Source organism: Amphiura filiformis, chromosome 5 (assembly GCF_039555335.1).
Source record: "Amphiura filiformis chromosome 5, Afil_fr2py, whole genome shotgun sequence".
Lineage (NCBI taxonomy): Eukaryota > Metazoa > Echinodermata > Ophiuroidea > Amphilepidida > Amphiuridae > Amphiura > Amphiura filiformis.
In genome coordinates, this window is record NC_092632.1 from 75,020,294 (window position 1) to 75,036,176 (window position 15,883).

General features: G+C 37.5%; 1 protein-coding gene across 1 annotated transcript in view; it reads right to left on the reverse strand.

Moving 5' to 3' along the window:
- Positions 1-13,796, reverse strand: part of LOC140153704 (ankyrin repeat domain-containing protein 13C-like) — a 69,927-nt gene extending 56,131 nt beyond the window's left edge. The window contains exons 1-2 of the mRNA XM_072176528.1: positions 13,645-13,796; positions 9,029-9,070 (exon numbers count right to left, since the gene is read on the reverse strand). Of these exons, the coding sequence (XP_072032629.1) occupies positions 9,029-9,070; positions 13,645-13,753 (151 nt within the window). The 5' untranslated portion in view covers positions 13,754-13,796. The remainder of the gene's footprint in view (positions 1-9,028; positions 9,071-13,644) is intronic.
- Between the last annotated feature and the right edge of the window lie 2,087 nt (positions 13,797-15,883).

Genomic DNA, 15,883 nt, shown 5'->3' on the forward strand with positions numbered 1-15,883 from the left:
CATGGGACTTGATATATCAGGCATGGCTCTGTGACTGACTGACTGACAGTAATTGGAGATCATATAGGGCATACACACCCACATCAGGCATAAATACACATATGAATAATACATATCCACAAAACGCTGTGAAGATATGTTTATTTCCATGGTATGGGTCTCAACTTCTCAAGTTGCCATTTTCCAATATTAGATCGGTTTAAACTTTAAACCAAATCCTCCATAACCATCTCTTACCTTTAACTCCCCCCAAAACAAAACCAAGATCCAACAATTGTATGAGTTCATACCAAATTAGTGTATTTTTGGGGTCTGTGGGCCACCCTTTATTGGTCTATTCCAGAAATTAACTGCACCCCCAAAAAGACACATGTCATGTATTACTTTAAAGACTTGGGAATTCCCAGACTAAGATTTTGTTAGAAAAAAATGGGAATTGGCAGTTTGGGGAAAATTTCTTGAAAATTGGCATTTTCCAGAAAAAAGGTAAAATTTCACAAAGATCTTTGGGAAATCCCATGACTTCTTTAGTCATTTGAAATAAACATGATACATTTTTGGGAATTCCCGCTGGTAAATGATGATTTTTCTTGGGAATTACCCACAGAGATTACAGGATATAATAATTGTTGGAAATCCAATATCACTAAATTTCTGGAATAGCTCACCGTCCATAAGAAGACAACAGGCCTAATACCTTTAAATTGCTCAGTGGTTCACAGTAAACTTGGAGAGTGGTGACCTGCTGGCATTTAAATCAAAGCAATGTTTAATATAAATGTGACAAATTGTCAATATTGTTACACTTGTTATTTCCAATCTACACCCAAAACTCTCTTATAGATACAATTCCTTGATTTTAATGCTGAAAGAGATGTTTTCACAAAGGTACGGCTAATTAACGAGAAACATTCAAGCACGTCACCAACAACGTTCAAGCATGTCAACAAAAACGTTTAAGCATGTCTGTTGGCATGAACCAGTTTATCTCATATTTATTTTCCCCATTTGATTACATTCTTGATTGACATAGTTGCACTATAATCACTTCCCTGCTATAATTCTTCATGCCTCAAATACTGCGTAACTAATTCCTATTAATCTAGAATGAAAACAAAACACTGTCACGGGCTACATTATACTAATGTACATCACAGCTGAGTATTCATCAACCAGTCATTTATTCCACCTGCAGACACCCTGATGACATAAACCAGTATCATCAAGTGAGATTCATAACTGTGGAGTTACAAGGATAATGAGCTTATCATTGGGATATATAGTGTGGGAGTACAAGGGACTTGAGCCTGCTAACTCAGGAACCAAGATCTTCTACTCCACTTTGAGACCCCAATGCACTGGCAGTCTATTGTCCAAAGACATGGTCCCCCCAAAGCCTCCAAAACTATGCTTGCCTTCTAGATACAGCTCTCTTGTGCCACTGACTGCATTATAGACCCCGTTTAGACTAGGGGAAAGTCGTACTTCAACAACAACCTTTTTGAAGTCGAGTTCAGTCGAATTCAGGTCTAAACAGGTACAGTCGTTGTTCAAGTACGACCGAAGTCGAGTTCAAAAGTCGTTGTTCAACAATGCTCCCGAGGTTCATTAAGTCGAATTCAATTAGACTTTGTCGTGGTTGAAGTGCGACTTTTCCTGGTCTAAACAGTCAGTCGAATTAAAATTCGACTTTTTCATGCATATCGCTGACCTGGCGAGGTGAATTTTCGGTCCGTCGATTTGACGCTAAGCAACGGCACTGTGATATCGCTAAACAACAGCTGTTCTCGTGTATTTTCGTACATGTGCTGCATACTGTAGTGAGTGTACATCCAATTTTCACTCCAAACTTGAAGTAACTCCACAAAAATGGCCGATTTTATCGTGGTGTTAGTTCATCTGAAATAAATCCTCAACTTTAATTTAGGGTAAATGTGTCAAAGTGTCATCTCATAACTCGGATGCAAATGGGGCAAATGGAGTTCATAAAGCAAGGTCATAAAAGTTTTCGCGGCCTGAATTCTGTGAGCCGCCCCGCGGTTGAATTTTATAAGAGTTGAGCAGTGACGTGTTCTGCACATGCTCAGAATGAGGAAAATATGTGTTAAAAATTCAATATGGCGACATACTCAAAACTTTCTACTGCAAAGATAATGCTGACTTTTATCTCAATTTTACTACTTTGCATGTAGATTTTTTGTTTAAAAAGTATACAGGCATTTAAAATAGAATATAATGAATTATAATCTTAGGCAGGGGTAGCGCTGGCTTCAAAATTTAAGGGGTCCAAGTGATTTTTGTTGGACTCATTCAGCCCTCCAAAAGTCAAATTTAAGGGGTCCAATGGGAATTTTAAGGGGTCCGAGTCCGACTATGGAAACATCACCCACTTATATTAGAGGTTACGATATGCTGGACATGGGGTTGTATTATGCATTTTACATCAACAAAATACAGCATGCAATAATTATGAGCCTCCCAGGGGGTAAAATTTCCAAACGGCTAAAAAAAGGTAAATATTGCTTGCACCCGGCCTGCTAAAAATTGTATTCGGCGCAAGCAGGAAAATGTTAAAGTTTCCATAAGCCTACTATTTCTCAAGTTTGTTTCGAGCGTTTAGTTTTGAACATGCCCCATGAATGTGTGCTCAAAATCACTTGCACTTGCCCCCCCGCCCTCCTTTTTAACTTGCCAAAAATTGCCCCCCAGCTGCCAAAAAATTCTTGCCCCCCCCCCCCAATTTTACCCTCATAATTGCACAACCTCTGAACTTCAAGAAAATCCAAAATATGGGAGTGCAAACCCCAAAACTAGGGGTTGTTTTTTACAATCCAGTCCTTGTTCAGGGGTTGTTTTTTACAATCCAGTCCGTGTTCAGGGGTTGTTTTTTACAATCCAGTCCTGTTTGTTCATCATGTATAAATGTTATAATGGAGCTTTTTATTTAGTCAAAATGCCAACCCTTAATTATCGAAAACGTAGTCCTAACCCTAATTCTGACCTTTCACCTCCTAAACCTGAATCAACCCCTTCAAAACTGGCAAAGTTCTGAAAAATTATGATCACACGACGTGACTATGCTATGTTTATGTGTATTTTTAATGTAAAAAGGTGCAGAATTCAACACCCCAAATCTTACCATGTGCCGCTAATTCACTGCAATTTTATCCTATATTGCCATCAATAAAGAATACAAAGTTGACTTTTTTGTGTTGAGGAAACTCCATTTTTACTAAGCATGACATGAAAATTAGTTAAATGATGATTTACTATGGTATAAAACTCCCGATAAAACGATCATCAGTAGTAAACATTAATGCATGATCGGTGAAATCCCCACTGACAGTTTATACAAGGAGAGATTCTTTCGCAAGTGGAGTCAATTGTCACACTATATCATTCGCAGAGCCTTGACTTGCACAATGTTTCAACAGATTGGTATTCAGAGTGAACGATCTGATATAGTTCTTGGAGCATTTATTTTTGACATTCTGTCTGAAATGATCGCATTTGTTTTGTGCCCTGTCCATAAGGTTTTACATGCCTGATTTTCTGTGCGTCTGAGATATTCTTGTCTAACGCATTAGGTAAGCTTAAGGTTAATTTTATTGCGTCCCAACAACAGTTCCACGCGTCCCTGACGCGCAGACGCGCACCAGCGCGACCCTTGATCTTAGGTTTGATAAAAAAAACAACTGGATGACAGAGGGCGTAAATAGTCGTAATCGAATTCAACAGAGTCGAATTCGTTCGGGCGCATGGACTAGTGTAAACACCCACTAAAAACCACAAACACAAATTAATTTATGCTAATCCTCTGTCTTAATCGAATTTGATGTCGAATAATATTTGAATTCGACTTTTCTCTAGTCTAAACAGGGTCATAGATACCGGTATCCAATTTTCTGGGAGCTTACATCTAGCCAACTGATATCACTCTGTAAAACATAATTTATAGTTCTTTTAAAAGTTAACCTGAAATCATTGTAAGCATGGGATAAGCAAATAAGTTAGTAGTAGTACAGTTCTAAGCCTATAGGTGGCAGCTGAGGGGCAATATAGTTGTGACCAGTGCCTTAGCTAGCCACCTATCTGGCCGTCATTTTAGACAGGGAGTTTGTTCCTGGGACGGACAAAATTAATGCCTTTGACAGATGCTGCATTATAATTGTAGGTATTGACAAAGGCTGTTTACCTTTTTAGTAGACCAGCTTTGCAAAACATGGCCATAGCAAGACATATTTGAACTCTTTGAACCCCCAATGGCATGTAGAGGTCTGGTAAATGTTTTAAAGGTCAACTTAGGACAGGCATTTTTATTCAAATGATGGTCAATTTCAAAGCTCAATTTCTAGCTAAGACCCTGGTAATTAACCTGGTTGTGACTAGAGGGAATTTACCCATCCCCACCATCACTAATGAATGACTTCATCCCTATACCGTCTTTAAGTCCTAAACCATTTCAATTTCATATATTCTATCACAGATTCTTGTGAACTCCATTGTCTCAATTAAACTCGCCATTTCTAACTCTCTAAATCATATACCTAAACCATCCTTCTAGCCTCTGCATCCAAGATGAAATTAATTCCTTATTTTGTTTTACAGAGGTAACAGGCTTGTAAGAAATCCATACTGTGGCAACGCCAAGGTTGAGATGAGACACTGTCAATTTTGACACTTAGTAACAAGTCAACTAACATAGCACATTCAGTTCACAGCAATTCATTCTTTACATCATTTATCCTCTCAAGAGGCTTCAATGCTGAGCATCAAGTTTCTGTGGGCCTCATTTTGCCAGCTTTTGACGATGGTGCACAGCATGCAGGCAGCTTGTCAGTTGTACAAATCGTCAAAATGAATGTGATACTAGTAGTAGAAAGTGGAAATATTGTACTTTTCACGCTGGACACACTATAAAGTATACATTTACAGAGCTTTGAGCACAATTTGACAAAACTGTTTGAACAAATTTTATTTTTTACTTCAAAGAAAGATAGAAACATGTAATGAAAGAAAGTCCTTCATTGATATAGAATGGGTCATTCCCAACATTATCAACATCAAGCCCATTGCACCCCGCCAAATTTTTTTTTTTTTTTGCAAAAGTATACAAAAAGTCCCAAATTTTAAGAAATTGTGAGCGTAGGGAGCCAAAAAATTTGGGTTTTTAAGCTTTTTTGGTCAAAAAAAGGGCAAGATTTGGGGAAGAAAGTCCACTTTTCACAAAATTACCCCTTCCCCGGAAAAAAGTCCACTATTTCAAAATCAGCACCCTCACAAAAAAATCCTGGCTACTGGCCTGATCAACATCCCTAAAAAATTGGATTCATTTTATTTTTTTAAACCTCGTATAATATGAGATTGCTTGATTTTTTTAATCTTTAAAAATTACCAAAATTACCATTTCATGGGTTAGGGACCATATGATAAATAAAGAATGAAAATGATAATATCAAATATTTAAACGTCCTACAACATATTCATGTCAATTTAGAATTAAAAGTACTTTAAAACACCAATATATTGAAAAGAGTGAAAAAAACCCTTTTGTCTGAAATGTCAACAATGTGGATCTGTATACTTTTGTACATGTAGTGTTAAATCTTTTTTGCAGTCTTCCTTTTTCAAAGTCTCAGTCTGTGTTAACAATTTGGTCATCATACAGTGGGACAACACAATTTTTTAGGCCATATTACCAGTGTTCGAATTAAGGAAAAATAAATGGGTGTCCCATGGACAACCAGATTACAATTTCTGGTTGTCCGTCTAAGTTTTTGGTTGTCCGTAGGCCTACGAAGGTGACTTTTGGCTACAGATTTATGGTTGTCCGGCAGACAACCGAATCAGTATTTTTGGTTGTCCTGCGACATTTTTAGTTGTCCCGGGCGAACGGACAACCAAAATTTCGAACGCTGCTTATTACAGATACAATTTTGGAATTTTACCATTTTGGATCAATTTGTTTATAGAATTCCTGGAAGTATTTGTAATAATAATCTGGGAAATCTGGATAGCCAATTGATGACTAACAAACTAATCTCAATATAGAGTATATCACTGTTTAGTACCTAAGTAGCAAGGATGCACTGCACATCAAATTTCTGCCTTCCAGCTTCTTGGCATAATGACTCATAATGTTCATGAATCGCTGCATGAATGTTCATTCACCCAAAATCTATGATTCACCTGACATCATTTTCTTCCTGCACTAAAATGGTATACGATAGTGCATAAAACATTTGGGGTAAAACAACCAAAAACTCTGAGCTTACAAGTCATTGCACGTCTTGTACATGGATGCAGAACTTCTTATTTTACTTACACAATAAAAATGTTTGATATATATGTGTCATTTGAGCAAGAGTGCAAATGATCTATCTCTGCATTCAGAGCTAATATAACACTTCCGATGAAACAAGTCTTTTGAGACCCAAAAATCAAAGACAAATAAACCTCAATTTATTCCATTTAAACAGGATTTGATGTTCAAATAATTTTCCAATTTCCTTCAAATCACTGTCTTTTTATTGATTCTAATCAGCATCACACAAGTCGTGTTCAGACGGACAAAGAATTCTTGAGGGTCGGCGTGCTCCAGAATTGCGATTCCTAGGTCAGTCTCCAAATGTGTGTCCACACCAGGCGGCGGATGACATGATCGAGCCGGCAACTTGTGAAACCGCCCAGCCGTATGGCATTTTCCAATATGCTCGGTTAGTTTTGTGGGGGTTCATTATCGAACCCCAACGGTTTTAGCTTGTATTTATATTATTTATCAACATAGGCCTATTTGTTTGTGATATTTCAAGCGTTTTAAAATTTCAAAATAATCCCATTCAATTACACGGTTGACGATGAAAATTTACTGAATTTAGAGAATGCAATGCGCCACCATCTACATTTAGTGTTGCGCAATATTGAACCATATTAAAGAAGGCGTGACGTCAAATGACAAGTTCTCATGTGTACTCGCAGAGGCTTATGGGATATACTGAAATGGTCACTTGAGAATCGCTAAATGTATCATTCACAAGGCAGTAGCTCTCAAGGATCACTTGGGGATCATTTGTGAAATCCGCTATTTTTCTTGAGGATAAATTTGTGGGCAAACTTTGGGATTAGAATCCTGGAGTCAGCTCACACAGTGGATTCCCCCAAGTTTTTGCTTGAGATCCTTGTTTGCTAAAAGCAAAAACCCTCCGCGTGAACGCGCCTATGTATCACTTATTACCCAAGAGGTTTGCTGCGTTGGCAGCAGATAATGTCAGGAAAACAGTTGTTTATCTATGCTGAATTTATCTTGAAAAAAAATTTAATCAAAATATTCAATAAAAGCAAAATTTATTCTCTGCTCCATATGTATGATATTCTTTCAAATTATAAACACAAAGAGAATTATGATTGAGTAAATGAGTATGAAAAAATTCAAGTTGTAATTTCCATTTCACAGTAACATGTACACTAAAATAACCAATTACATGTATTCAAGTTTCTTGTTTGCATATCGAGTCGGTTTTAAGCTAAAATAAGCTTTTATTAGATTTATAATTTTGGTGCGAGCAAAAAATGAAACATTTAAAAAGCTGATAACATGAAAACTGAATAAAAAAGTAATAAATCCCTTTCTGAACAAAAAAAAGGCAAGATCGAAACCAAAGTAAGTCTGCTTTAATAAGCAAGCATGGCTCGACAGAGCCAATTAACTACTATTTTTAAACCTGACAGAAATGATCATGTTATACAACTTCTGTTGTCCATACAAATCATGATGCAAATCCAATCTTACGGTTCATAAATATGGAGGCACGTACATCTAGAGATAACATCTCTAATTTTATTCCACATCATATGCAAGAGCTGGGTGTCAAGGACAAGAGGTTTGTAGAGAAGATTGAATATCACTCTGCATCATTGATCATTTATAAGTTGGTTGATTCTGCCTCGTAGTATAATAGGAGGCTGGTATGTCTGGGAGGGGGTGCCCGGGAGGGGGTGTTCTTAGTGGAAGGTGGGTACAGGTACAGACCTGACCCAGGGGAGGGCAGGGCCGTAGCTGGGGGGGGTTCGAGGGCGTGATGTAAACCCACCCACCCCAAAATGCCAAAGGCCCAAAAAGTCCAATTTGCAAGCGTAGCGAGCAAACAAATAGGTTTTTTATGCCTTTTTGGTCCAAAAATGTCCAAATCTGCCCCCAGTCCAAAAAGGTCCACATTTTGAAAAAAAAGGTCCACTTTTAAAAAATCAGCACCCCCCAAAATAAATCCTGGCTAGTGTCAACAGGCCCGGGGGGCGGGCATGCTTGTAAAGGATAGCACTTGTCAGAGCTAAGATATAATTTCCCAAGAGTACAATAGTTACACTGCCACTAATTTCCACAAACTGCCTTGAAAAGAGATTATATTCAGGAAAAAAATATATAATTTACACTCTGATCGACGAGGCATGCTACAAAATAATACATGTATCATACATACAGGGTGTCATTGAAAGATCTGTATCGTCGGATATTGTATTTTTAGTTTTAGTCATGAACAAAACATGATTTAGAAAATTTAGGTATTGTTTTTAGCCGCTGTCGTGAAACTATCATTTCATTTAATACGTACGACATCATTATTTAAGTAAAACAATGAGGTGAAGCCGGGTTGTTTTACGGCATTCTAAAACATTTTAATTCAAATATTAATCATAAGTATACCAAATTTTAATCAAATTAAATTCTACATTTTACAAGGATAACCTAGGGATTAGAATTGATCAGTCCCATTGTTGCTATCCGATTGGTTCAAATAGCAAGTACGAGTATCACATCGTCGACGATCCTCAATCAATCGATCTAATTTTATTACATGTATGTTTCGATGAATCCCAAATATGTGAAAATATTGAATCCAAAACATAACAATTATATAATTAGATGCTATGAGTTTTAAAATATTGGACTTAACAAAAACTCATACATTGTTTTTGTAGCTCGACCAATAAATATGGGCTCAATCGATCCAATTTTATATCAATAACTTACCTCTTCTTCCTAACATAACAGCTAAATGTAGGGGTGTATTACCTGTATAATGGATGTAAAAAAAGAGATGCATTGTAACACATGTGGTGTAATACTGTACCTATATTATGATGATGGCAATTTAGAGAATAAACGATATGAATTTTTATCTTTACTATCCTCTACCGTGTGATAGATAACAGGCAGGTCTAATATTTTGAGTAGTGGATGTTGGCACCCACTACATGAACGATCAAATATTGGAATTTTTTTTGGGTAACCCGATGCTGCCTGACTCTAGTCTACCTGGGTAGTGAAATCTCGGTCGGGAACCCTATAACCCGACCAAAAATGGTCTGCCTTAGTCTATGATGAACTAGATTACTCCAATGAATTATATTTCTTAGTAAGACTCAGTTCCATATCAAGGGTCAAAATTGGGATGAATTAATGAATTGACCCCCCCCCCCCCCTAGTAAAAAGACTTTTGAAAGTCAATTTTAAATATTGACCCATATGCTTTCTGTACAAATTGAAATTGATAATATTGGTACTTCTGGTACTTGGTGTGGAGGTGAGTGCATGCATATATGCGAGTGGGGTGTGTGCAGGGGTAGATGGGTGTGGGTGGGGTGTGTACACATGTGAGAGGAGTGTGCATCCAGTCAATCCGAATGTTATTAGTCGATTTTAAATTATTTATGAGCATTTTTCAACAAAATTAAGCTGTGTTCAGATTTTTAATTAAATAATTTCCTCTTAACAGGTGCAATTGAAAATCCAATTAAATCAATTTTCCCAACATTGTTAGGACTACAATGTACTATAAGCAACTGAAAATAACATTCCCAATAACAAAGTGCAGGTACAAGCTGTTCAAATTATAATTATATCCATGCAGACAGAAAATTGATAGCACAATAAATGCATGTTTTTGTTAAAAAATAAATGTATGTATCTATACTAATTTTTCAACCTGATGTGGCAGGGACGTCAATGCGTTGAAGGCTGTTTCGCTCGCACAGCTATGCGGTGTCTTTTTGAGCATATTTTAAACAGATTAATTGAGTAGAGTAAAGTACACTGATCAATATGCCTTTTGTTTGAAGCAAATCGGACATACGGTTTCCATAATACATAAAATCACACGGTAAACTGTAAAATCGCACCAGCCAAATTTGCACGCTACAGAGCCTGAAAAAAAAAGATCCCGCGAACCACAAATTGACACACGTATGGGCGCTGCCATGGGGTGCTAATGGGGTGCTAATGAACGCGTCGCCAGCACAAGTCCAACGCGATCAATAACACGCATACAAGTGCGCCTACGCGACCGGTAGTTCCTGGATACGCGATTACAGGGTCAAAGGCCGCTTCCACGCAGTAACATACTTCTGAACTGAGTGTCAGGGCCCTGATAAAATTATATTCTTTGTACCTTATTGTTTATATCAATAATCAATCAGCTAATGACTGTAAAGGCTCAGTACATGTATATAATTTTTGCCAATATTTTGCTAAAAATCAATGCATAAATGCATACTTTGCCCTGAAACTTGGTCAAAGTGTTTCTAATATGTTGTAATGTATATAGTGAAGTCGCCCCCTAATTTGCATAATTGCTAATTAATTATGCAAATTAGGGCAGCCAGCTCATTAATTATGCATGAATTTTCTGGAAGTCATTAGGAACACTTTGACAAAGTTTGAAACCAATATTCTATTAAATAAAAATGTTATGAACATTTAGGCATTGAATTTTAGCAAAATATTGGCAAAAATTACATATTAATGAGCACTTTCAAGTCATATTAGCTCATTAACTGTATTGATTATCGATAAAAACAATAGGCCTACAATACAAAGAAATTTAAAATATATGTATTATGAAAACCGTATGTCCGATTAGCTTCAAACAAATGGTGTATTGATCAGTGTTCCCTGCCCTACTCAATATGGTGAAAACATAAATAGAGCACTTCCAAAATGCCTCCAATACCACCTTAAGCGCTAGCGATTTAAGGCTGTGCTCAATGCAATGCATTCTGATGTCGCATCAGGATCAGGGTGAAAAATGGTATAGCGCGACAGTAATTTAATTTGATTCTAACATGATGTGTACATTTTGTATGTTTTGGAATCAGCTTGCAGTGCATTTACAGAAATATGGGGGGGGGGGGGAGGAGCAAGGTTTTTTTGGCAGGCCAAGAGTGAGGGAGCAATTTTGGCCTTGGCCTAACTCGTAGTGCAAAATTTCAAAATGAATTGAAATTTTGCTTTCATATAGGTATCTCTGAAACATTTTGACTAGTGTTTATTATATTAATTTATAGCCTAATATTGAGATTTGAGTGGACATAGATCTGCCATATATGTTTACACAATGACTATAAATTTACTAGGCACAAAAGTATTGTTCAGGCCTTCACGTTTAGAATTTGAATAACATGAATAAGGAGCGCTGTCATTAACGCTCCTGACTATGCTTTGAGGTGCACGGTAGGAGCGCATGCGCGATCGCGCTCCCAAAAATGAAGGCCTGATTGTTACTTAGCCAAACATGACAGGAGTTGGGCCCCGACGATGCTCCTTTGAAATCACATTAAAATTTTTCTCCTGGCACAGAGATACACTCACAGCAAACATAAGTTGCCGACCACAGGAGATAAGCCCTTTCGCAATTCCAGATCATGGTGCATCATGGGTAATATTTGCCGATAGAATTGGAGATAAACATGATGCGGCTACTGTACATTTTCAATGCCATGGGGTGAACTTTGACGTTTGCATAAAAACGTTTTGTACTGGAATTTCGCTGACAGTTTGGTCTTCATTCCTTCACAATATTTGTATTTCACAGGAAATATTAATGTATGAATGAATAAAAAATGTTTTACAAAAATATGTTTTTGAAGGAAGTAAAAAGTTCGCCACCATTGGCATTGCCAATGCAAACGCACTGCAGCCTCCTCGTGTTTATCTCTCTTCAAAGAACTGTGTGACGATGTCTGAGCATGCGCAGTTGCAATTTTCCGAAATTGGGAAAGGGCTTATTTATTAGCACCACACTTTTAATGTTGTATTAATTGCAACACCCCGGGTCGCAACACTGAACTGATAATTTTGGGGTGCAAAACCAATGCGAAAGGACATATGATTTCGAACACTGTCACTGCCTATAATTGTACGTTGATATTGTTGATCTATAGGTCACCCCGGTCATCCGGATACTTATTTTACATGACGCTACAGTCGGCTACACTTACGCTTTTCAACCCACAATAGATCGTGCAGCTGAGCGACTACTTGTAGCAGAGCTCATTCGGTTGTTTACGTTCTGTTTTGAACTCGAATCGAGCAAATTTCTCGGCCGATTTCGGTAAAATAAAGGTTAAATACTTGGCAAAAATTGCATTTTATGTGAAGCTGAACACATGAACATGTAGAGGAGAGTCTTTATTTTTGTTGTTGGCTGGAGGCCCCATGTCGAGAAGTTATAGAAATGGTAGTATTTTGGCCGATTTGAAAAGGGACAAACCACAGAAAACTACAAATTTGACTTCTGGATCGGATTTGTTGTCAACGGAGGTCAACGGCTTGTGCAAGTTGTGACGTCACTCCGGGGTCACCTATAGACTATGGATCCATATTCTGTCGGTCCGTGCCACGTCACTTCCGGTTGATGATGCGACTCACGGTCGAGTGAAAACATTCGATTTTTGTTGATGATTTCTGTCATTGGTGTTATGTAAATTTCGATCGCAAATAGTCAGTGGAATCAAACAACCGTTTCTAAGTCTTCAGAGTGGAAGAAACTTACTTGATTTACCGTTTATATACTGACAAACTTAAAATTAAATTCAATGGTCGAGTGTCGTTTTCTCCGAAATTGAGGGTCACTCCAGCAACATCGCTATGTAGCCTCCTTCACAGCCGGTTTCTGTTGTTCACAACAAACCGTAGCCACATGCAGTTTGGGCCCGAGACTAGAGATAGCCCGGATGTCCGACCGACAGAAATAAAAAATGAAAAATCAACGTATATATCCCTGCACTAGACTTCTATAAACTATAACTCAGCAGTACGTATCTTCATATCATTATTTATTTATGATTGATGTCACGACAAAGAATGAAGTCTTTGCAGTTGCAAGACTTTATTTACAAACATTTTTATGATGTACAGTACATGTACGTATGTATAATCTAGACTGCGGAACTCAGTCCTCAATGATAGTCAGTCATTTATCTTTTGGTCGTTATATGACTATCATTTGAGGGACTGAGTTGTTATAATATATCTTCCGAGGTGCAATTTCAGACAATAGCTGGGGATTAGTGGGGCAGAGGTTATCTATTGAATCCTTTCATGACCACTGAAGCATAGTCAAGACTGCCAAGGACACTCGGCACAAATTGAAAGACCATCACAAAAGAATGCATGCATGTCAGGTCATCGACACCAATTTGGTGTTTGTTATGACACAAATTTTGTGTCTGTTATGCACCTCGAAATATGTACCTTAAAGTCTGTATCTATGTATAATCATGATAAATAGAATGCAACCATTCAAACTCTCATTGCATGCTCTGTATCTTCGCATCAATAAAACATTGAGCTACCAAAATTTATCTTACCGTGGACATCCTTTTGGGCAACATCGTGTGTCCTTAATAATGCTGATAACCTTCGTATATCATCATAAAATACACTTTCGTGCAACGGAAAATCGTACTTGTCGGCCATTTTCCGAATTCCGTGTTTTGGTTTTGGCCAACTATCTCATCTCCAGCATTAGAGCAGGCGCTTGAATTCCACGCACAAAGCGGTAATTGTTACGTTTGTGTAAGAGATGTAAAGAGATCAGCTGGCAAAAAGGAGACGATGGCGCTGTACAACTAAAACTTTGGAGGAACCAGGGCAGGAACTTGCATGGTATGAGATTTTGATTATGGAAGGTCCGAAACTTTTTGAAATAATTTCGTTTTACCCTGCATAAAAGAAAACAAATGTATGTACAAAAAAACGAAAACTTCCACAACAACTAGGCTACTCCTGATTCCAGAAGAATAGGCCTACATCACTAATTTGTTGAAATTATGATATCTTGTTTTGTCTTGAAATGAAACACTAAATGACCCTGCTTTTAAACTTTTTAACTGGCAATAAAAGTCCTTAATATTTTTCCAATTTGAGGGAAAATGGCCCAAATCATGCAATTTTGCATGTTTTCTTACAATTGTAGGTCCAGTCACAAAATGGCACAATTCTAAGAATTGAAAATTTAGATTTTCATAATTTTCATATTTTTAATAATTACTTTTGATAATCATCATGGTTTAAAAAAAAGATGATTAGAAAATGTGTTTTTCAGAAATATAAATCCATAACTTGAAATTAGCCTTTGGCTAAGTCTTTAGGCTTGATTGCCACAGCACACGAAAAATGCTCTAAGTGCATATTTTTGGCCCTTAATATTCCTCAAAATGACCAAATATTAAAATTTGACTTTCATTGCCAGTTAGAATTAAAGGATTAGGATTTAACTATGCAAACAGGATATTATTTTAATCCAAAAAAATGAGTGCTGTATTTTTCTGGAATGAAAAAATATCTCAAATGATTTATTTATATGTACAACAGCCCATGGTATGTGGGTAGGTGAACTCAAGTCCCCCCCGCTCGGCTCGATTTAAATTGCTGGGCCCTGGGTAGGGCAACATGATTGGACCCTTGGCTCTTCATGTTACACCCCACCACCACCACTGTAAGCTAAGTTTTTCCAAAACTCTTGCTTCATGTTGCTAGAGTATCCTCAAAATGACTTTACTTAGACAAATGCAATTTTAATGCTAAAATGGGACAATATTAGGACAGCAAATCTTTCCAACTTCCTGTTCCTTTTTTGTCAATTAAGTTTTTTAAATTATTATTTTGTTTCTTCTCAATATTTTAGTAGCCATGGAGGCCAGGGCTCACCATGCCCTGTGGTTAAATCCAGCCCTGTATTGGTGTAATCATATGTGATACAATCAAGCAAAATCAGTCGGAACTCGGAAATATTAAATTTTCAGTTTATAGGAAAGTAGAAAACTACATTGAAAATTGAACAACCAGTTCCAAAGATATGAGCAATTAAAGAGATTTCAAAACAAGAGGAAATAAAACGAAATAGTTCCTTTGTTTGGCTATATCTCAAAATCAATATATCCGAGTTCCGACTGATTTTGCTTGATCGCATCACAAATGGGAAACACTTCAATAATAATGGGAGCCTTTTCTTATTAGAGCTAGGATTGAAGGAGGAAAGATAACTTTCAAGGGGTAAGATTGCAAAAGGAGTGATAGAGAAAAATCCCATGGGAGGGGGCAAGAAGGAGTTGGGGGCACCACACACCTTAAACTTCGCAAATGTGCTAAACAGCTGTCGCAATGCATTGACATCACTGCCACATTGGGTGAAAAATGGTTTAGTGCATTGTGAAAACAAAGGGTCAACCAGGCAGTGAGACTATGCAACTCCTGGAAGTGCGTGTTGGAATCATATAAGAGGATGTGAATCATTTTCGGGTCGATCCTTCATGTAATTATTTCGTGTAAGCTAATCCTAACTCTAACCCTAATCCTAACCCTAATCCAGGGCTGTCAACTCTCACGCATTGGCCGTGAGTCTCACGCATTGGGTCACTTTCTCACGGTCTCACGCCAAGGTAGTATAATCTCACGCCAAGGTAGTAAAGCTCACGCAAAAAGCTGGAAAATGAGTAAAATCTCACGCATCGTCATGAATAATTTGTTGCTCCTACACCCCCCGCTTTTCACTTATTCTCGAGCTACCGTGGCTCAAATAATCATGGTACAAAATGAACATTGAGT